The sequence below is a fragment of the Lagenorhynchus albirostris genome, chromosome 2 (genome assembly GCF_949774975.1).
Source record: "Lagenorhynchus albirostris chromosome 2, mLagAlb1.1, whole genome shotgun sequence".
Taxonomy (NCBI): domain Eukaryota; kingdom Metazoa; phylum Chordata; class Mammalia; order Artiodactyla; family Delphinidae; genus Lagenorhynchus; species Lagenorhynchus albirostris.
This window is the reverse complement of record NC_083096.1, coordinates 68,472,690-68,494,844: the sequence shown is the minus strand read 5'-3', so window position 1 is coordinate 68,494,844 and position 22,155 is coordinate 68,472,690. Positions and strand designations below refer to the sequence as shown.

The window sequence follows — 22,155 nt, the reverse complement described above, 5'->3', positions numbered from 1 at the left end:
TTTTTTCTATGTCACTAACTATGGATTTGGGACAGAAGAATGGCATGCTGAAAATGGCATATGCTTCAGGGCCTAAACTTTAAAACAATATTTTAATGGAATGTGTGACTTTAAAAGGAAAAAAAAGGAACAAGTAAGATCCAAGGAACCATCATAACTGACAAACGTCTTAGTGATCTTTAATAAAAAAGTTAAACATTTTATTGCCCAAAGTCCATGACAAATAATGCTTAACACTTGTTTGGACATCATCCCAGACCACATCCCAGGGCCACTGCTAATTTAGTAGGTGTGGTCAAGTTTTGACTCCACGAGGCATTCTGGTCCTCATTTGTAGCTAAGCTAAGAAATCCTTCCCAATCTCTTTAGCAAATCAGTTGTTGTATTGTTGTATTGCATCCTGAATTTCTGCATTCTGTGAAGTAGGTGATAGGGTCATCAAAGCTGTCCAGTAGTAGTTGGGTTTTCCTGAAAGGAAATGGAAGGCACTGCATGAACATTCTTGCTCCACTGGAGTAAATACTACTATGTCAAATTTGCATGTAGAGGTTTCTTTCTAATAATGTCTGCCATTACTCATCACTTACAGTATTATTAGATTAATTATGTTTTTAGACCTTAATCATACTTAATAATTCTAAGAATTAAGGAAGATTCTATTTTTAACCACAATAACCAAAGGATCTTTTCTACTCCCTCAGAAATAGCAAGCCTTTAACTTTCCTCCAGAATCATTTTAATGTCTAGATAGCTTATATTTATCTCCTTTCCTATGATCTAAGTGACCATAACCATTCTCACTCAACCTCAACCTATATGCCAAACACAGGCAAATACGTATTTCATCCCAGCCATTCCACCGCTTTTTTGCACACCAGACTAATGTATCAAACATCCTACTAGATGTTTTCACTTGGATGTCCTGTGGATACTTCAAATTTTGATATGTCCAAAACCCAGTATGCGGTCTTTATCCCTGTATGGCACATAAAAGAGAGCTGAATTGAACAGACCAAAAAACAAAAGAATGTATCATAAGGACACAGTTGAGTTTATGAAATATAAGAGTAGCAATACAGCCAGGTCTTACACAGAGGTTGGAACCAAAAATGGGAAGCTGCCGGTATTCTTCCTGGTTATTTTCTTAGTCTCTGCTAATCTGGGTGTATGCCTGCTTTAGTAGTGCCTCTCCTCTTCCTCTTCTTCCTGCTACTACTACTATTACTATTGCTGTCTTCTCTCTGGATATGGCTACCCACAGCACAAACAATTAAAATTCCAGCCACAGTTTAAAAACTCTGGTTTTCCATAGGTCCAATCACAAATTACCAGAAAAGAATCTAATTGGCATAGTGTTTTTAAATGTCCATACTAGATCAATAAGATACGATCAGTCCACACTGTGCAAAGATTATTGTGGACTCTTCCTTTGGAGAGGGGGCAGTGCTTACAGAAGGGACAGTTGCTCATTAGCTAAGGAGATACCTCAAAACCTACCTTGACTGTCTTCTCTTTCCTGCTTATAGCCTATCCACCCAGTGACCTATGTCGGAAACAGGAGCCCCCCAGTTTCTCCGTCATTGTCAGTATGCAGTCAGTTAAGTCCTGCCCATCCTACACCTTAAATATCTTTTAAATTTATTCCTTGGCCTTTATGCCCATTGTCAACAGCACATTTGGGACCACCAGAGCCTCAAACTATTATAGTGAGCTCCCTGTCTTCAAGCTCCACTGTATCAACAGCTAAAAATTCTGTTCTTATTAGATTCCTCCATTTCTTGAAGCTCTTCAATGGCTCCTCAAGTTTAGTTAGTGTTTCCCAAACTTTCCTGATCAAAAAATTACCTGGGGTGCTGGTTAAAAATACAGATTCCCAGGTTACTCCTCCCTCTGGATCAGTAAATTTGTAGTATAACCTGGTCATTTGTGTTTTTTTGTTTTTGCGTTACGTGGGCCTCTCACTGTTGTGGCCTCTCCCGTTGCGGAGCACAGGCTCCATACGCGCAGGCCCAGCGGCCATGGCTCACGGGCCCAGCCGCTCGGCGGCATGTGGGATCTTCCCGGACCGGGGCACGAACCCGTGTCCCCTGCATCAGCAGGCAGACTCTCAACCACTGTGCCACCAGGGAAGACCCCATTTGTGTTTTTAACAAGCACTCCAGTTGTTTCCAATGTTTACCAAACTCTTCAACATATACCCTGCCTTCTCCTCCCCAACTCTGTATTGGACGTTGGACCCAGTGTTCCAATATCTGCTCAGAGTACTTTGTCCATTTCTGTGCATCAGTGCTTGGCAAACAACTACTCATCCTTTAAGAATCAGCCTGTACACCACCACCATCTTTGTAAAGCTATGGTCTGTGGATTGACTCAACTACTCTTTCCTTGGTGCTCCAGTGAATCTTGTGCTCCACCTCTGTTAGAATTTCTTCACGCTAAATAACTTTTCTGTTTCTCCCCATTGCATTTGAGAACTTTAAGAGCAGTAACTGAGTTTTATTTATCTTGCATCTAAAAGGACATGTGTTTTAATAGGAACACTACATTATTTCTGTCAGGGAAAGAGAGAGTTAAAAAAAATGATACCGGGCTTCCCTGGTGGCGCAGTGGTTAGGAGTCTGCATGCCAATGCAGGGGACACGGGTTCGAGCCCTGGTCTGGGAGGATCCTGCATGCCGCGGAGCAACTAAGCCCGTGCTGTACAACTACCGAGCCTGTGCTCTAGAGCCCGTGAGCCACAACCACTGAGCCTGCATGCCACAACTGTTGGGGCCCGCGTGCCTAGACCCCATGCTCCGCAACAAGAGAAGCCACCGCAATGAGAAGCCCACACACTGCAACAAAGAGTAGCCCCCTCTCGCCACAACTAGAGAAAACCTGCGCACAGCAATGAAGACCCAACGTAGCCAAAAATAAATAAAATAAAATAATTAAAAAAAAATGATACCCCTCTTCTCTGAACCAGGTCCTGAATTTATTGAGATAAAGAAGTCAGGCAATTGGAGCTCAAATGGCTACTGTTTACTGATGCACAGCTGGAGAATGCAGTTCTGGTGCATGACTACGATAAGCTTCCTAATACTGCACCATAGAATTAGACTTAACATCCAGTGACGACGAGTGCAGAGGATTTACTACTAAGCTTACCAAATGGCTGACATTTGCAGAAAACCTATGCTTTCTGCAGAACCAAAGAAAAGATGGGTTATGAAAGCCCAGTTCCTATTCCCAAACTTACCTGTCGGTTCCCTCGTGGTCCTCTGGAAATGAGTAGGTAAACACGTGGAGTGATGGCAAGAGTGAGACTCTGAAGGTGCTCTTTACACATGGAGCAGCAGGGGTGGGGACTAAGTGTTCACTCAGCACTTTGAATCAGAGATGGCTTCCAGCTTGTGGTAAAGCGCTCTCTTCTTATCATTGCTGCATATCCATCAAGGGCCTCAGCATCTGACTTTTAGATTGTAGCCAAGAAAGAGAACTTGGAGGTTGGTGCTGTGATGATAGGTAACATGGAGCTATAGCCACTGACCTAGGCTGCTTCCAAGTGGTGACTTGGTGTCACTTTCATGGTTTCGGCAAATGGGAATTCTGCCACTCAAAATGGCTTCCGGCCACTTACTCATATTATCTATTCATGCACATAATCATTTTCTTCTTCCAGTCCAAAGGAAAATCAGCTAATGGGCTAACCTTTAGGAATAGGGAAGATCTGGCAAGGCTGCTGATGGTGCAACATTGGTGGGTATCACAAGTGGACATAATGGCCAAGAGTTAAGGAACAGAAGGTTTTTTTTCCCCTTTTTAATATCTGTTCTTTTTAATGCTATATGTTCCCCAATATCTTTTTGGACAGAACATCAGGGCCACTTGCCTGCTTACAAAGGCCAAATTACTAGGGTAAGAGACAGAGATAATCAGATGCCATACGTGTGTGTGTGTGAGAGAGAGAGACAGAGAGAAAGACAGATAGAGACAATTAGAGATTTAAAGACCAGGCAAAGGAGGTGACTTGGAAATGCAGAGAGACAGGTACGTTTGAGTGATAAGGGATTGTATGATTCACCATCGCAGTTTTACAGCTGGAGAGACTTCCTCACATGTTAATTCTGTGACTGAAGCAGCTGCTTAAACTCTACACGCCTTGGTTTTCTCATTCGTAACAGAGATAATAGTTGTAATTACATCATAAAATTGTTATGATGACTAAATGAGCTAATTCACATGAAACGCCCCATTAAGAGTTTTTTTCTGTACTTTTGCTTTGTTCTCATCATCATCCTAATTATTCTGGTCATGTCATGCTGCAGGTTGAACTTTTCAAAGCTTTTTCCTTTCAGTATTATCTCCATTTCTCTAACCGTATTGGTTTAGTACATAGTTCACCCTGACTACGTTTGATGTAAGAAACATCCCAAATATCAGGATTTTTGGGCAAATCCATACTTTTAATTTCTATCAAGTTGACATTTGGAAAACTCATTTCTACTTGCAGTTGTTGGAAAATGTGTCAACTATGATGGTCCAGCGTATAGTTATTAAGGTTTTTTCCTTCTTCCTTGTTTTTACTGTTATTATTCTTTTAAGTTCTTAAGCCTGTCTAAGGATGATTAAGTATAAACTATATATTCTTTACCCTTTGACGTTGTGGGCAAAAAATAAATATTGCAACCATCAAATTTTTGTTTCATATAAAATTATTATATTAAAGTTAACCTCATTAATACAATTTTGCTGTCAGGCAGGTCTAAATGAAGCTTTGGGCAAGAGTTTTGTTTGGGATTTTAATATTATCTTTTCCTTCCAAAGATTATGAGCTCTTCATTTTGCTTATAGTTTATAGCTGTGTGACTAGCTAAAAGAGGATTATTACTTCAGGATGAAAAGCTGGGTTAGTTGGCTGATGACTAATTTACAAAGGATATTTTACTATTAATGTAGGTGAGGGCCCATGTGGGCTAATTTTTTCTTAAGCTATTGGTTTAATATGCTAAGAGTAAAGTTTTGTGGCCTAATTCAGTCTATCCCCAGGGTAGCCAGAATTTCTAGCCTTAAGTCTCTCTTTAATTACACTTTTCACAGTTAGCTTCAATAAAGCGGAACAATTTTGTAGATATGCCCCACATACATATGTTCTATGTAGACAGACTACGGTGCTTGGATAAAATCCACACTTCATTCATTGCTCATGATATTTCTTTGAGCTCCAGGAACATGATCTGGGACACTAATTTTCTACTTTTTCAAGAGAAAACAAAAATTACACTAGTAATGACTGACCTCATGATATGAATGGACTTGGACTACGACATGTCTCAGCCTTCCAGTTGCCTGAGTTCATAGGCCTTTCATTATTCTTGCCCTGCACCACCCCTACCACACCTTCAGCCCTTCTGAAGTTCCTTAGCAACACAGAAACTCGAAACTTTGTTTATGGAAAAACAAAGTTCTCAATCAAGGGTAAGTACAATAACTGTGATCTCTGTTAGAACAACTCAACAAATGCTCATAGCCCATCTACAGAAAAGGGCAGGTTTGCCCGACTACGCTGAGTTAGCAGCCAAGCCTGATGGGTGACATAACCCTTCTCTTTCTAATCTAGGGAATTGGTATGATATAGGAAGTTATATTTTTCCAGTCCAAAGACATTGTTCGCAAAAAAACCAGGCACCATGTTAAAAAAAATCTAAATGGAATAATTAAGATCCTAGATATAAGTTCTGAACAAGAAACCAGGGAATCCCTGATCATTTTAGCAGAGTTTTGGGGTGGCTTTCCCAGATTGAAAAACTATTACGATTTCACAAGCTGCATTTTATACCTCCAAAGAGAATTCATCTTTTCTTTGGGGGAGCAATTTAATGGGCATTTGGGCTATGTAAAGATAGTACTCACAGACGAGTGTGTGGAAATAAGGAGCCCAGCTGCTTGGTATGTCCAAGATTGTGTTCCTTGGGTACAGAGCATGTTGAGTGGTCACCTGATTTTCTGCTTGTGGGAAACCCAAAGACATGAAATTGGGATTATCTTATTATTTGGATTTCAAAAATATCTTGCTCTCAGAAGCTAAAAAAATACAGTGCAGATGGACTACATATTGGGTCCATTTGAGATAGTTTGGAACTCTGGTGCAGTACCCACATGCATCTTAGACTGATAGCTTCCCTAGAACTGAGTCAAGAGCAGATCCTCACCATGGCTACCAAATAGGTTTACAGAGTCTGCACTGACTGATCAATCAATCTCTTCTTCCACAACCCCCTCTTCCCTCAGTTCTCCTCTGTTCTCTCACAGCCTCTGCCATCAAACTCCCTCAACTGAGTGGCCTCACAGCTTCTGTTCCCTTGGGAGAGTCCAGTCCCATCTACTGGAGAAAGAACTTTTTCCCCTCTTTCTCAACATTTCAGGGGAATGCCTCAGGCTTTGGTTAGATGGTAATGATGACTCCCTTTCATTCAGACTGCGTCAGCTCCTGGGAAAAGAGGAACTAGCTGTCCTTTCTGGACTGAGAGTTATGGGGATACTCCAGTTCTATTTGTTTCCCCATCAATGAGAGCAGCCAACGATTTCTTACTCACTTCACGTAAAAAAATGAGTAAAACTCAAACTAACCAAGAGCAGCATTTATTTTTTCCCTCTTGGGAGAAAGAAGACAAGACATTAAAGATTGCTATTGGTTTGGCTGCTTCTTTCAACCAACATACCCTTGGTTATTGAAGATTTGCTTCTTCCTGGGCCTGGCTGTAAATTACATTTTGCTTCCTATAAAAAAAAAAAAAAAAGAAAGAAAGAAAAAGGGGGAAGCACCAGCTCAAATTAAGATTATTTTCTTCTCTAGTCCAAGTTTTCTCCTGATAGCAGTCTATCCTACTGTTAACAATAATTTTTAAGAGCAAAGCAGTCAATCCATATTTATATTTTAAAAATTCTTAGAGGATAAAATATGTACCCACAGAGAAAAAACTCTTGCATATAGAGGGCAATATAGTTTTTGGAGCTAAACATCTGGTTTCTCCTTGAAGAACAGAATCTTTGCTTATCTTTGTATAACCAAAATGTATGTCTTAGGCACTGTTCAAGTTCGAAGGGCTATGGCTTTCTCTTCTACCCCAGTAGTTGGAATGAGAAAAAGATTTTTACAAATCTTAGAACCTTGGAAGAGGGCTATGATCTTGAGAGCAGATTTAATTCCCACCTTCTGCAACTAATTTCAAAACACACACACACAGATTTAAAGGGTGGAGGGGGAGAGGGGAAGTAGACTGATGTTAAGTATGTCTTTCTCTAGATGGTGACATTATAAAATATTTCTGGAGAGATGAATCTTTTCTGTATTGTTCAATTTTTCAAAAACCAGTTTATGCTGCATTTACAGTTATAAAAAGCCCACAATCATTATTTTAAAGAGAAATAGAGCATGAGAGAGTGTATCATGTCAGTAGCCTGGTATATGCTCAGTAAATGTAAGTCCCCTGTTATCTCTCATGAAAAGGAACTAGCTGTACTTCCAATAGGAAAAAATAAAGTTAAAATGTGACACTCTAGAGCAATAAGTTTCTATAATAGGATAGGAAATCACTCCTACTGCCCTGAGCAGCCAAAATTATAAAGCGTTAAGTCAATGGCTGTTCTAAGCATTAAATCCTTTGAGAATATTTAATCTATATAAATCAGAGAGCAGTACTTCTGGCAGAAAATGCTCTCCCCAAAAAACAAGTACAAAACTAGACAAAAATTTCAAAAAATGATCATTTCAGGAGTCTGGGAAAAGACCAAAGACAAACAACAAATTAAGAAATATTTATTTGTGAGAAACTGCTGAACTTCTATACAAGCAGTGGGAGTCTGTGGTATTCTTGCCTGGGGATGTTTCCAACTCCCCAACCCTAATACCTTGATAGTGCTACCAAGGTGGGGCTGGCTGTAAAAACCAGCAGCTTCACTGCTAGAAGGGCTGGCTTGATCTGGGTGGAAAGTGAGAAACCCATATCCATTGGAATTGTCAGTAAAAATAGAAAATTTGATGAGAAATAAATGAGTAAACTTCATGTTCTGGAAAACCATGATTCAAAAAACGAGGGTAAATTACAAATATTCCCAGATAAAAAAAATCTTAGGGAATTTATTCCTAGCAGGCCTGCCTTCAAGAAATACTAAAGGATGTACTTCAGGCTGACAGGATGTGGTGCCAGATGGCAGTTTGAATCCACACAAAGAAATGAAGAGCATCAGAAATGGTAAATATGTGTAAATATAAGACAAAGATAGATTTTAATCTTTTCTTCTCTTAACTTAAAAAAAAAAGACCTAAGATCGTATTAAAGAATAACTTTAACACTTTACTTTTGGGTTTATAACATATAAATATGTAATATATATGAGAAAATGAAGCTATATTAGAGCAAGTTTGCTAAACTTTACCAGAATTGTGATTACTAACCAAAAGTAGATTGTGAAAACTTACAAGGCATATTGTATTTCTTAAAGTAACTGTTAAAAAATAACACCAAACAATTATAGTTAAATCAGCAGAGGAATTAAGATGCTACACTAAAAATAATTGTTTAACATAAGGAAAGCAATAAAGGAAGAATGGAGGTCCAAAAAAGACATGAGACATAAAGAAAACAAATAGCAAAATTTCAGGTATAAATCCAACCATATTAATAATCACATTAAATGTAAATGGGCTAAACACTAATATAGTGGCAGAGGACGTCAGACTGGAAAAAGGTCAGGATACAACTATATGCTGTCTATAAGAGATAAACTTCAGAATAAAAGACACAAATTGGTTGAAAATAAAAAGATAAAAAATAATATACCAACTCAGTTAAAAAAAAATGGGCCAAAGACCTTAACAAACACCTCACCAAAGAAAATATACAGATGGTTGGTAAATACGCATATGAAAAGATGCTCCACATCCTATGTCATCAGGGAAATGCAAATTAAAACAATAAGATATCACTACATTACTGATTAGAAGTACACAGATACTTAATTTGTCACCATTGTCTTTTTTAGACATCACCAAGCAATATATATCTAAATGGGTGGTGAGTGATGAGGAGAGTACTTACTGTTTTGGAAATTAAAGGGTTGGAGATATGGACTTATTAAAACAGTGATTAAGAGAATGAAATTTTTAGTCAGACAAATATGTGTTCAAATTCAAAATCTGCCACTGGTATGAGACCTTGCAAAAGTCACCTAACATTTCATGTAAAATAGATAGCTAGTGGGAAGCAGCTGCATAGCACAGGGAGATCAGCTCGGTGCTTTGTGACCACCTAGAGGGACAGGAGAAGGAGGGTGGGAGGGAGGTGCAAGAGGGAGGGGATATGGGGATATATGTATACATATAGCTGATTCACTTTGTTTCACAGCAGAAACTAACACAAAATTGTAAAGCAATTATACTCCAATAAAGATGTTTTAAAAAAATCACTTAACATTTCTAAGCCTAAGGTTATTGATGTATAAGATGAAGATGATATTGAAATTAGCCTAGTGGATTATTATGAAGATGAAATGAGACTATAAGAAAAAAATGCATGTAAAATTCACTAGAAATTGTTCTGTACATCTTAGTTGATTTTGAGAAGAGCTCAATGATTTAGAAACATCCTTGCTTTCTAAGCCATGATTTACTTGATTGATATTTATTTCTTTTGTTGAAACTTGATTTCTGAGAGAAGTTATGACAGCATAGAATCACTTAAGGGGCACTTTCACATTTTAAAAAAGTTGTGTTTTAGGTCTACTATTTCACAATATGCACCTAAGAAATAATGGAAATTTACCTATAGTTATAAATAACTAAAGGATTTGCAAACATTAATTTTATACTAAATTTAGCCAAATGTACTTTGTTGTGCATAACAAATGTCAAGCCAATATATTTAATAATGAAATTCTGGAAATCTGCCAGTCTTGTAACTATCATATTTAGGGCATTGTTCATAGATACTTTTATTGGATCAATTGTGAAGAGAATGGGTGATGAAAAAAATGACCAAAATAATTATTAGAAAATGTTCTTAAATTTTTGTGGTCAGAAAATTTTTAAGCACATAATTGGAAAGATTTCATATTGTTTGTTAATTAAATGTGTACTTTCCTCATTCTAAAAATAATCCAAACTGGCTATAATTGGATGCTGTAATCAATGAGTCACCAACTGCCATTTGGAAAGTTTCATTTATATTTTAAAATTTCTAAATTACTTTTTATCAATTACTATTTCTGTGTACTGAATTGTGACCTAAAGCTTCATCTTTTATGGCTACCAATAAATAGCAATCTTTAAAGAGTTATATAAACAAAAATGATGATGTCCAAACAAAATATTACAACTTTTTAAAATAGTTACAATAGAACTAATAAAACCTAACACTAATAGGATAGTATATTCAGTGACAGATAAATAAAAGGAGAAATCAATTTTTAAAAAACACAGAGATCAGTAGAATTCTATCCTGATATAATTTAATGAGGGATTCTAGTGAGAAGAAGAGAGTTTGTATGGTCATTTCAATTTGAAAAGATTTATTCTATTCTTGGGTAGCCTGCTTATATTTTATCACTCATTCATTAAAACTGCTGAAAATGTAGTGCAACTAAATTTATCCTTTTTCTATCAAGAGAAAAATCAAGAATCTCTTTTAAAAACAGCCTTATGGCCAAGACAAAACCTAGTCAGAAGTTACTTGAGTGAAATGCCAGAAAGGTCATGGACTCATAAGCAAACCCCCTTTTCTAAAACTTGTGGGTGAGAAGTGAACTCAGCCAGGGCAGGGTGTGGCATCCTAAATGAAGTCAAGCCTTCAGAGGAGAAGCTACTGTTCCTCCCACTTCCCTGGGGAGGGGAGGGGTGGGGGTGGTTTAAAAAGTAATTTAACATAATTGTTAATAGGAACTGTTTTATGTGGCAGGTTCTTCAGATGATTTTTTTCCTTTCCTTCCTTCCTTCCTTCCTTCCTTCCTTATTTCTTCCTTTCTTCCTTTCTTTCTTTCTTTCTTTCTTTCTTTCTTTCTTTCTTTCTTTCTCTCTCTCTCTCTTTCATCTCTTTTCTTTCTTTCCCTTCCTTCCTTCCTTCCTTCTTTCCTTCCTTCCCTCCCTCCCTCCTTCCTTCCTTTCTTACTTTTCTATCTCTTTTTCTCTCCCTCCCCCTTTCCTCCCTCTCCTTCCCTCCCTTTCTCCCTCCTTCCTTCCTTACCTCTTTTGTACATTCCAAATTTTAATACTTATAATACTTGTATAATACAAAAAATTAAGGAAAAACTTTTAAAAACATTAAGAGTTTCAGTCTTTAAATTTTCTGCTTTTAATCTTTCTTTTGGCACAAAAAGGAAAATAAGAAATGTATCTCAAGCCCCACCAACTATGCAAAGGGATCCTTTGTGCCCTTGCTGGGGGCAGCAAGGCCCATCGCAACAGTTTCGTAGTAGTGCAGGTCTGTGATATTAACTGTCTATCTTTTGTCCTACGTTATAGGCAGAGAAGAAAGAAAGATGGCTTGTAAAACTTGTCAGGGCCTTCCCACCACTCTCAGGACAAATTCTAAGCTCCAGTGTGGCTGGGGTCTGGTGAACCAGGGCAGGATATGGAGAACATAAAAGGGGGGAGTTAGAGAAGGACTGTATGTGGGGGTGGGGTGGGGTGGGGTGGGGTGGGGTGGAGCTCTTGTAGGACCTTGCGGGTCTTTTGATGATTTGTTTTTTTTTCCCCGGTACACGGGCCTCTCACCGCCGCGGCCTCTCCCGTTGCGGAGCACAGGCTCCAGAGGCGCAGGCTCAGCTGCCATGGCTCACGGGCCCAGCCGCTCCACGGCATGTGGGATCTTCCCGGACCGGGACACGAACCCGCGTCCCCTGCATCGGCAGGCGGCCTCTCAACCACTGCGCCACCAGGTAAGCCCTCTTTTGATGATTTTGCCCTAGTTGTTTTTTTTTTTTTTTTTTTTGCGGTACGCGGGCCTGTCACTGTTGTGGCCTCTCCCGTTGCGGAACACAGGCTCCGGACGCGCAGGCTCAGCTGCCATGGCTCACGGGCCCAGCCGCTCCGCGGCATGTGGGATCCTCCTGGACCAGGGCACGAACCCATGTCCCCTGCATTGGCAGGCGGACTCTCAACCACTGCGCCACCAGGGAAGCCCTCTTTTGATGATTTTGCCTTTTAGTCCCAGTGAGATAAAAAGCCGTTAGAGGGTTTCGCGCAGAAGAGTGATGCAATTCGAGAGATCATTCTGGCTGCTATATTGAGAATGGCTGGCAGAGGGGCAAGGGTAGAAGCAAGGAGATCTGTTGCGGGTTTATTGCTCTGTACAATTCAAGTAAGAGATGATGCTGGATTAGACATGGATGGAAGAAAGTGATGGTGAAAATGGATAGGATTCTGGATATATTTTGAAGATAGAGTGCATGGGATTTACTGTAGATTGGCTCTGGGACGAGAGAAGGTGCCAAGGATGACTCTAAGTTTTTTGGCCTGAGAAACCAGTGGCATGCAGTTACCATAGAGTAGACTGAGAGAAGTAGGTTTGTATGTGGGGCAGAGTGGAGAGGATAATAGGAGTAGATCAGGAGCTTAGTTAAAGACATGCCAATTTTGAGATACCTATTAGGAATCATGATATCCTTAAGGAGGCATAAGGGGATGGGACCTAGCTCATGGGTAGAAGGATTGGACCATGATAGTTTATTCTAAGCACTTGGAGACAAGATAAAAATACAGGTACAGATACAGTAGATGGCTGGATGTGGTGGTGGGAGCTTGAGGAAGCTCTTTTCTGATTGTTCCTTTTTCTCAATGAAAGGAGAAGCAAGGTTATCTGCTGAGAATGAGCATGGGGGAGAAGGTTATTACAAACGTTTCTCTTTGAGAGAAATAAAAGATGTGAAACAGTTATCTAGGAGAATTGCAAAATGAGTGGACTATAGAAATATATGGTATTTGCGTAGTATTGTAGTTATGAATTTAAAGTGACTCCAGTCAGAATGGTTGTGTGTTTTTCTCCAACCTGTTCAGCTACCTGGGGCATCTGGTTCAGGGTCTCTCAAAAGGCTGTAATCCAGGTGTTGGGCAAGGCTTAGTTTTCTGCTTCAAGGTCTCACTGCAGTGCAATCAAGGTGTCAGCTGGGCTGCATTCTCTTCTGGAGGCTCGATTGGAGTAGAATCCACTTCCAAGCTGGCAAGTTGTTGGCAGAATTTATTTCCTCATGGCTGTAGGACTGCAAATTTAAGGGTTTTTTGTTTATTTGTATTTTTACTGGCTGGAGGCCACTCTCAGCTCCTAGAACATGTGTGAAGTTCCCTGCCATGTGGCTCTCTCCATAGGCAGTTCTCAACATAGCAGTTTGTTTCTTCAAGGCCAGTAAAAAAAAAGTCAAAGTGAGTCTGCTAGCAAAAAGTCTTAAATAATATAACCTAATAATTGGAGTGACATCCCATCACTTTTGTCATATAGCATAATGTATTCATGGGAATGATTATCTCATCACCTTTTCCATATTCTATTGGAAGTGAGTCATGGGTCCTGCCCACCTTCGAGGGGAGGGGATTACACAACCCAGGAGGCAGGGATCATGGGAGTTACTTTAGAGTCTGTCTGCTGCACCATTCTAGTCCCAATACCTGACACCCAGTAAGCCAAACTTAGTAAATATTATTTTTTAAACAAAAGCTTACCAAGCTCTTATTCTGAGTCAGAAACTGCTCTAAGCACTTTAAAAATATTAATCCCCACAGCAACCCTAGTAAGTAGGTCCTACCATTATCCCCATTTTACAGATGGGGGGATGAGGGACAGAGACATCAATTAATTCAAGGTCATTCAGCTAAGTAATTGCATAGTCAGCACTTAAACTCATGCTCTCTGGCTTCAGAGTCCATATTCTTACCTATTATGCTAAGCGGCCAAAACCAAAGTGAATGAGTAAATGAGTGCTGTTGAGAGGTACAGGAAATAATTACCTAGCAGCTCTGAGAACCAAGAAAGTTTTGAAACTGCATTTTGTATTTCAATTTTGATGCTAAGCCAGTTGGCACTATCAGAGACTTTTATTGCGATTTTAGGTCTTTTTTCTATTAATATTAAGTAACACAGGCCAAGTGGAGAGGTGGAGCCTGGAACAAAAAAAATCTGTGGAACTCCTTGCTGTGCATGAGATTTCTCGGAGGTGACATGCCATTTTTATCTTTTCCTTATTTAAAGATATTACCTGGAAAATATAAAATAAATTTCAGCTGTAGTAGATTCATAAGGAAGGAATAGGTGACTAGGAGATATCTCCAACAATAACCACTTATGCTATACCTTGGTTTGTCATTCATATTGAGTTGAGAGGCATAAGAGAACAATGACCAGATAGGTGGTGAGACAGGTTTAGAACAAAATATGTTGCAGCTCTGGTTTCAGTGCTGGCCAGATGCCATTCTAGGCTAAGTTTCCAAGGAATTTCCCCTGGGGACAGCCCCCCTGTGCTTTAGAAATATCCAGCTAAGTGGCCTCCCAAGAGGGTGCATTAAATATTTGACCCAGGACTCAGAATGTAGAGAGCCTTTTAGCTTGAAGAGAAGAAAATATACTCGAAACATTTATTATGGTGGTTGAGGTTTTTAATGACTGGATTATTTTTCCACTCATTAAATCCAGAAAAACCCTGTTATACAGTGATAGGCTTCTAATCTTGGTTCTGCTTCTTAATTATCTATTCTATCCTTTGATAAGTCACTTAACTTTAGGGGGGTTTTGTTTCCTTTTCTATTAATTAAGGGAGATGGACCAGACAATCTCTGGCTAACAGCACTGGAATGGAATTTAAAGTCCACTCTCCCACACCATAACAGCCTACTCAATTTGGAGTCCTGAGGCTGTGTATCTCTGTAATTATTACACACAGCACTCATCTACTCTCTCCCTGGTTCATTTCTTCCTGTTATTTATTTACTTCCTAGATTATAGTCAGTTTAGAGGGGCTGTATGTTGAGTGTGTATATATATATATATATATATATATATATATAAAAATAAAAGGGTGTATTCATTATTTCACAATATTTCAAAACACAGCCTGAGCTACAGAAAATTTAGAGAGTGGGAGGAATGATGAGCTATTACGTTAGGATGACTCAAGCCCTAGGAAAATATCAACAGGAAAGTCAAAGCCCTAATTCCTCCACCACTCATCTGTTTGTCTCTTGGAAATAGTGATCTCATGAAACACTCATGCTAAGCCAGACCTCCTGGTGATCTGATGAACTGCTGAGAAATAACCTGGGTCCTTTAGATTTTCAGGGGCCTAGCTGAGGCCATCACATTCAGGACAGTGAAGGGAGGACTCCTGGTATACGCTCACTAATACCAGCCCCCTGTTTGAAAAGTCTGTGTGGATCCTCACTGGTTGTACTACAAAAGGAAGTGTGGACAGACTGACACATATCCGATACAACTTCAGGGAAAAACAAGCAAGCAAGTAGCCTCTTTACTTGTGAAGTAACATACTTGCTTTTCTGAAATTAAAAAATATATATTCTCTTAATTGTAAAATAATTTTCATTTTAGTAAATTTAGAAAACACCCCGAAGTCACCGGAATCCCATTGTCCCTAAAAGATAAAACATAAGATCTTCTTTGGTATACACTTCTGAATTTTTGAATGTGTCTGATAATAGCCCATTTAAAACACCTTTCTTGGAATCCCAACATGATTCTGTATTTTTAATAGAGGACCACTCCATTTCCCTTATTTTCTTTATTTTTCTTTCCTTCTCTTATTTATTCACCTAACACTTATTGAATAATTGCTGTGTGCTGGGTCCTTTCTCTTTTAATTCTCTTTCCAACTCTGTAAGATATATTGCATGTATTGTTATCTCTATTTTGTAGATAAGGAAAGGGAAGTTCAGTGAATTAGGGTGATTTTTCCTAATCTCACAGCCTCTATCTACCTATTATCTATCTAATCTATCTTACCTATCTATCTAACTAATGAAAGTATTATCTTTTTTTTTTTAAAGCCAAGTTGGGATCATACGTACTACCCAAAATACATACCCTTTGGTAAATATTCCCTTTTCGATGCTTCTGATTTCACAGTTTATTTAGTACCAACCCTACTAGATCTCTTGCTAAGTTCTCTGAGTACAAATTCCTTGGTTTATTTTGCTAAGGAGGCATCAGGTGTTGCCCGTGTGAAAACAAATAACTGGCTCATAGAAGCCCCATTATTAAGGCTGGGGATCAAGGGGTGGCACTCTTAAAGAGTGAGGCTTCTCACCTCCTGGCTCTCTCAAACCCTACTGGCCTATCCTTTTAAGAAATTTCTTTATTTGATTCTCTCCCTTCTCTGAGCTCTGAAATCCTTCATTTGTGCATTCACTGTGGCACTATGGCCCCTTGGCTTGAAAAAGGAACATCTCCCCCATGTTTATATATTCCCTGGGGACCCAGACCCTAGCTCTTGATTCCCCGTGGTATCTATCACAAGGACTGGCACAGAACAACCCAGTAAACATATTTTGAAAAAAAATCTATTTGTTCTTGACTGAATACCGAAAAATGTGCCAGTTTGTTCTTAAGAGAATAGTTCAAGCCCAGGGACACCCATATAAATAGCCAGGGATTCCAGGCCATTCCCCACTCTGCACAACACGTTTCCATACTCCTCATCTAAGCCTGTTTTCAACTGGAAGGTTGAGAATTAGAGAAAAACACTTCCCTAGCATGATGCCTGTCCTAAGGGAGCACAGCTGTCACCCAAAACAGTACTGTGTGGCATTTACAGCTTCCCAGGTGATGAGGCTTTCCGACCCGGTGATTGAGGGCATGTGACAGGGGACAGGCAAATGATGCTGTTGACTCTCACACCCTCGGTCCTTTCCTCCAGAGCTGTGTGCTCCGTGGGTTGAAGATTTTCTTTTTTTGTTTGGACTGATAGTGAAGAACTCCACCATTAGTTGTATTCTAATTTTTTGAACTTTAAAATTTTTATATAATTTCAACCTTACAGAGAAATTGTCGAGCAGTATAAAGAAGTTCCATATACCCGTTACCCAAATTCACTAATTGCTAGCATTTTCCCCAAAATATGCATTTCTATCACATATACACACATATGTATGCCAATTTCTGTACTGGGATTAATAATCATGAGTTCATGCTAACTTCAATTCCAATCTGCACTAAAGAGGTAATTCTAGCCTCTCTGCCTTTCCATATGTGTAATTTTCTTCTCCAGAAGTAACTTCTCTCTCATTATCTTCAATACATTTAGTCATTTGCTCACCTCCACGATACAAACAAAATAGTTTCAGAATTGCTAACCCACACCACTGTGAAAAGCCAACCTACTAGAGTAACTAGAGTTTAACACTTGTTTACAATTCATTTTGTCTTTAGATTGAGGGTAGAAAGTTAAAATACTGTGCCCACAGGTATATTCATATGTCAAAAATCACCAAATTGTCCATTTTAAATATCTGTAGTTTATTTGAAGTCAACCTCAATAAAGCTGTGAAAAAATACTGTCTTCAAAATTTACTTGGGTTAATTCCCCCAAGGAACCTTCAGTAAAAAGTTATGTTATTTAAGATACAGTTAGGTTGATTTGTTTGTTTGGTTTCTGTTTCAGGGTTCAACCTCCCTCTTTGTTATTTTTATTTCATTTTTTGAATATGTAAAGCATTAACAGGGTTCCAAAAGTCAAAACTATACAGAAAGTTGTATTTAGAAAAGTGTGACTTCCCTCCCCATTCCTCCACTTGATTCCTACCCACCCGCTGCAGATAACTAATCTTATTGGTTTCTGGTTTGTCTTTCCTGCTTTGTTTTGTTTCCAAAAATAAGCAGATGTGTGTACATTTTCTTATTTCCCCTTCTTTCATTATGTATACTTGTTTGCACTTTGCTTTCTTTCACACATACCAATGTCCTGAAAGTCACCCCTTTTCAGTTCGTATCAGTCTCTCTTTTTGTTTTGTGTAGTATTCCATGTAGCTATGTAGTATTCCATGTTTTCTTCTACTACCTGTATGATTTCATACTTTACTCTTAGATCTCTGATGTATTTGGAGTTTATTCTTACGAATGGTGTGAAGTACGGATCTAGTTTCATCTTTTTCCAAGTGGCTACCTAGTTGTCCCATTTACTCAAAAGTCTAGTGGTTTGAGATGCCACCTTTATGATATAGTACTTGGGCCTAAATAGGCCCAAGTACTATATCATAAAGGTGGACTGTCTAGTCTATTCCATTTGACTATTCACAATTGTTCACATTGTTCACATGTATTCACAATCTACCACATTGTTTTAATTATAGGGGTTTCATAGAATATTTTAGTATCTGGTAGGTAGGCTTCTTATTGTAGTTTTTTAGTTTTTTTCAGTGTTTTCCTGGTTATCCTTTCATGTTTCTTTTTCCATGAGCACTTTGGTATCAGCTTATCTAGTTTATACATTTATAATATAACATGGAGTGTAATTTATACATTAACAAAGGGTGTTTTTCCTTTTATCAGGTATCTTTATGGCTTTTGTGTAGGAACGTTTTACAGCTTTCTTTATACAGCTTTTGCACATTTTGTGTTACATTTAATGTCCTTTGTTGTTATCGTAAATGGGATTTTCCTCTATTATCATGTCTTCTAACTAGTTGTGTATATGAAAATGATTGACTTCTATCTGTTCATTTTATAGCCTTACTGAAATCTTTTATGATTTAGTCTTATCATTGATTCTCATAGTTTGAGTTAATCTTATTTTCTAGAGTTTTCCAGGTACTCTCATGTCATTTGAAATTCAAGGTAGTTCTGCTTATTCTTTTCTAATTCTTAAGTTTCTTAAGATTCCTCTTAATTGCATTAGAAGAGATCTTCAGTGTCATGTTAAATAATCATGGATAGTGAGCATCCTTGCCTTCTCTGCCATTATTTTTTAATTTTATTTATTTTGCACCCCACGTGGCATGCGGGGTCTTAGTTCCCCAACCAGGGATCGAACCCACACCCCCTGCAGTGGAAGCGCGAAGTCTTAACCACTGGACTGCCAGGGAAGTCACTGCCGTTAGTTTTTAAAAGACTATGTATATAAAAAATATTTTAAAAGACAGAAATAACTCTTTAGGCAAGACGTTTCTGGATATTTATCTGGTAAGATGAGATTATGGCCCTTTTTATGCCTAGAAACTAGAAAAATATTTTTAGCACAAAGGGTAAAAGTAAAAATTTGATTTTATAATAGTGCGTTGAAAACACTTGTGCTGGGCTCAGTTCTTCCTTTTTCTTTAATGAACTCTTTAATAGTGATTTTTCTCTTTATTCATTCATTCATCTAAGATTTATAGAATGCCTATAATACTCCAGACACTATTACAGAGTCTTTATCTTTTAATTTTTACTACACCCACGTGAGTTAGGTATTATCCTCATTTTATAAAGGAAGAATTCAGGGTTGAACTGTGATTTTGAATCTGGTCTCCTAGGTCAAATTTTTCTAAATTCTCATATATTTCTTCCTCAGGGAGTAGAAATGTAGATGAGTGACAGTATATTTTTAGAAAGCAATTGTCTTACATTCTTTTCCCTCCGTTAAAGGTCACAAAGCTGTATTATTGTGTGGAGGCTTCTAGGTCTCTTCAAGTGGGACCTCAGCAACATTAATGGGAGTAATTTTGTTTTTAGTTATCATGAAAGGTTTGAGAGAAATGGCTTTTTTTTTTTTTTTTTTTTTTTGCGGTTCGCGGGCCTCTCATTGTTGTGGCCTCTCCCGCTGCAGAGCACAGCCTCCGGACACGCAGGCTCAGCGGCCATGGCTCAGGGGCCCAGCCACTCTGTGGCATGTGGGATCTTCCCGGACCGGGGCGTGAACCCGTGTTCCCTGCATCGGCAGGCGGACTCCCAACCACTGCGCTATCAGGGAAGCCCAAGAAATGTTCTTTATAGTGTCAGGGATCCAAACAACAAAAGGTTTTCTAGATGATGCTAAGTATATCAAGGTATTCAGGACCTAGAACAGTGCCTGACATAGCATAAGCACTCACATAAAAACAATTACAATTTATTATTTACTCTGTTCCACATTCTGTTCTTGTATTGACTTGTTTAATCCTCACAACACCCCTAAGGGGCATATTTATTATTGTCTGTATTTTATAGATGAGAAAACTGATGTAGAAAAGTTAACTTGCCAAAGATTCCAAGCAATAAAGAAGCTGGAATTCTGCAGATCTCATGTTCATAACCACTACAACTATAAATCTTTCAAACAAATGGATGACATTCTGTGATCATGAAAGATAGTGTTCAACCTCCTGAATGTGTAACTACCAGCATTACTCATCCAGGGTAAATTTTTCAGTTACTTAATGCAGTGGATGATTTTGAAATTGATAAAATTAAAAGGCTTTTGCACTCAAGAAGGTAGAAGAAAGGCACCGAGATGCCTGAATTTCTTAGTCAGGTATTTTGTTAAATCTAGATGTTTTGGTATTTCAACATTTTGGACTTCTTGCAGAAAATGTGCCAAGTGCCACGCGTAAACACAGCTTTTAAAGGCACAGTGCCGAGCATATAATCGCATGTGCACATCCACACAAAGTTATATGGTATACAGGCAATTATAACCAGTCGCACAGCAACGGCCTTGGAGGTCAACCAGTCCAACAACACTTTTCGTGTCATATACTGAGGCCCAGAGAGGTTAAGACCACAGTCACACAAAGCTGACATTGGGCTTACCTCTCTATGGCGCGCGCTTTTCATTTTCTCAGGTTACCTAATAAATTTGCTTGCATTTCCTCTCTTTTTTTTTTTTTTTGGTGCCCATTTGTGCAAAGGTAAATGGGTCTGGCTTCACGTGTTTGCGACCCCAAACACCATAGAACAGAAAGACGGTCAGGGCCCCGACTACCTGGCCAGCTTAAGACGAAATAGTGGCGCAAGGTCAGAGGGCGCGCCAGGCCCGCCCCTGGGGTTCTGCGCAGAGACGTCGGCGGCTGCCGCGCTTTCGCAACCCTCTGTGTGGGTGGTCGGACACACGCCACCCGGATGACGCAGCTCCCAGTCCAGCTCCGCTGTCCGTTTTGGGAAAAGGGGGGCGCCCCGAGCCGTGGGGCCACAGGGAAGACTAGGAGCCGCAGGACGGCACCTCGAGGAACAACACAGTGACGTCAGGGATCTTAAGGCCTAACCGTGATACCACCGCTGGGCTCGGAACTCGCCCCACCCAGCGAAAGCAAAGTACACCCCTCCCAGCCGCGAGGACGCTGGGGGGCGGGGCCACCTAATGACAGGCCCCTCGCGCCATCCCCATTGGACTGGAGAATGAGTGACGCGAGAGGCCCCGCCCCTCCCCGCCCCGCTCCTTCGCGGCGCTCCTCTCCGCGCCCGCCTCGTCGCTTGCGCCGTGGGCGCTGACGTGTCTGGGCGGGTGGTTGCGACTCCTCCCCGCGCGGGCAGCCACTCGTCGCGGCGACGGAGGGGCGGGGTGGCCGGGGCCGGCGCTCCCCCTGGCCCCAGCTACTGGCCCCAGCTCCTGGCCCGCCCTGCCGCCCCGGCCCCACGGATGAGGGTATATATTCGGAGCGGGCGCTGGACGCCGATGAGTGGCCGCGCCGAAGGAGCCGGAGCTGGGCGGAGCTGTGGTCGCGCCGAGAGAGGTGAGGGACTCCCAGCTCAGTCGCTGTCTACTCTTGTCACCCTGGAGGAGACGGCGGGACTCGGGACCCGGGGCGGGTGGGGGCCTGGTGCCGCCACGCACCCGCTTCCACGGCCACGCGCGCGACGTGGACACGCGGCGCACGTACGTGCAAAGAGCCAGCAACCTGGCACACGCCGAGGAGCGCGCTGCCCACCCACACTGCTCCCGTGTGGCCCGCAGCGCTTCTCAGCCTCGGCGACCCCGCTGGGAGTGCTGGCATGAGGGCGCCCACATGGGCAGTGTCTGCAATCAAGGGTTTGTCAAGAGGTTGGGAGTGGAGCCTCGCCTGGACCCGGGATGGGGGCCTTGAGGTTCTCAGGCTAGGGCCTTGTGGACAGTTTTGCCAAGCTTGGGGGGGCCTACAGTGGGGACAAGTCGTTGGAACTGTGCGGTGGGAGTGAGTTGGGGTGTCCTGAGTATATGAGGAAAAGACTCTGAAAGCGTTGATGGTAAGGA

The 22,155-nt window shown here is 40.4% G+C and overlaps 1 protein-coding gene and 1 long non-coding RNA gene across 14 annotated transcripts in view; one reads left to right on the top strand and one right to left on the bottom strand.

Annotated features, from left to right (window-relative positions):
• UHMK1 (U2AF homology motif kinase 1) overlaps positions 1 to 22,155 on the top strand; it is a 104,411-nt gene that overhangs the window by 45,422 nt on the left and 36,834 nt on the right. Inside the window, exon 8 of one of the 13 annotated variants that reach the window (XM_060134424.1) lies at positions 8,133 to 8,234. The exons of 5 other annotated variants lie outside the window; for them this stretch is intronic. In XM_060134424.1, coding sequence (XP_059990407.1) covers positions 8,133 to 8,201 — 69 coding nt within the window. In that variant the 3' untranslated portion in view covers positions 8,202 to 8,234. Of the gene's footprint in view, positions 1 to 2,965; positions 4,643 to 6,291; positions 6,356 to 8,129; positions 8,235 to 21,405; positions 21,659 to 21,946; positions 21,967 to 22,039; positions 22,149 to 22,155 lie in introns of those variants that run through there. 7 more of the 13 variants (XM_060134416.1, XM_060134433.1, XM_060134440.1 and 4 more) reach the window with 7 other exon arrangements.
• On the bottom strand, positions 155 to 4,423 carry LOC132511333 (uncharacterized). Its single transcript, XR_009537593.1, has 2 exons — positions 3,239 to 4,423; positions 155 to 468 (listed from the first exon to the last, which is right to left on the bottom strand). It is a non-coding gene; the product is annotated as an uncharacterized LOC132511333 (long non-coding RNA).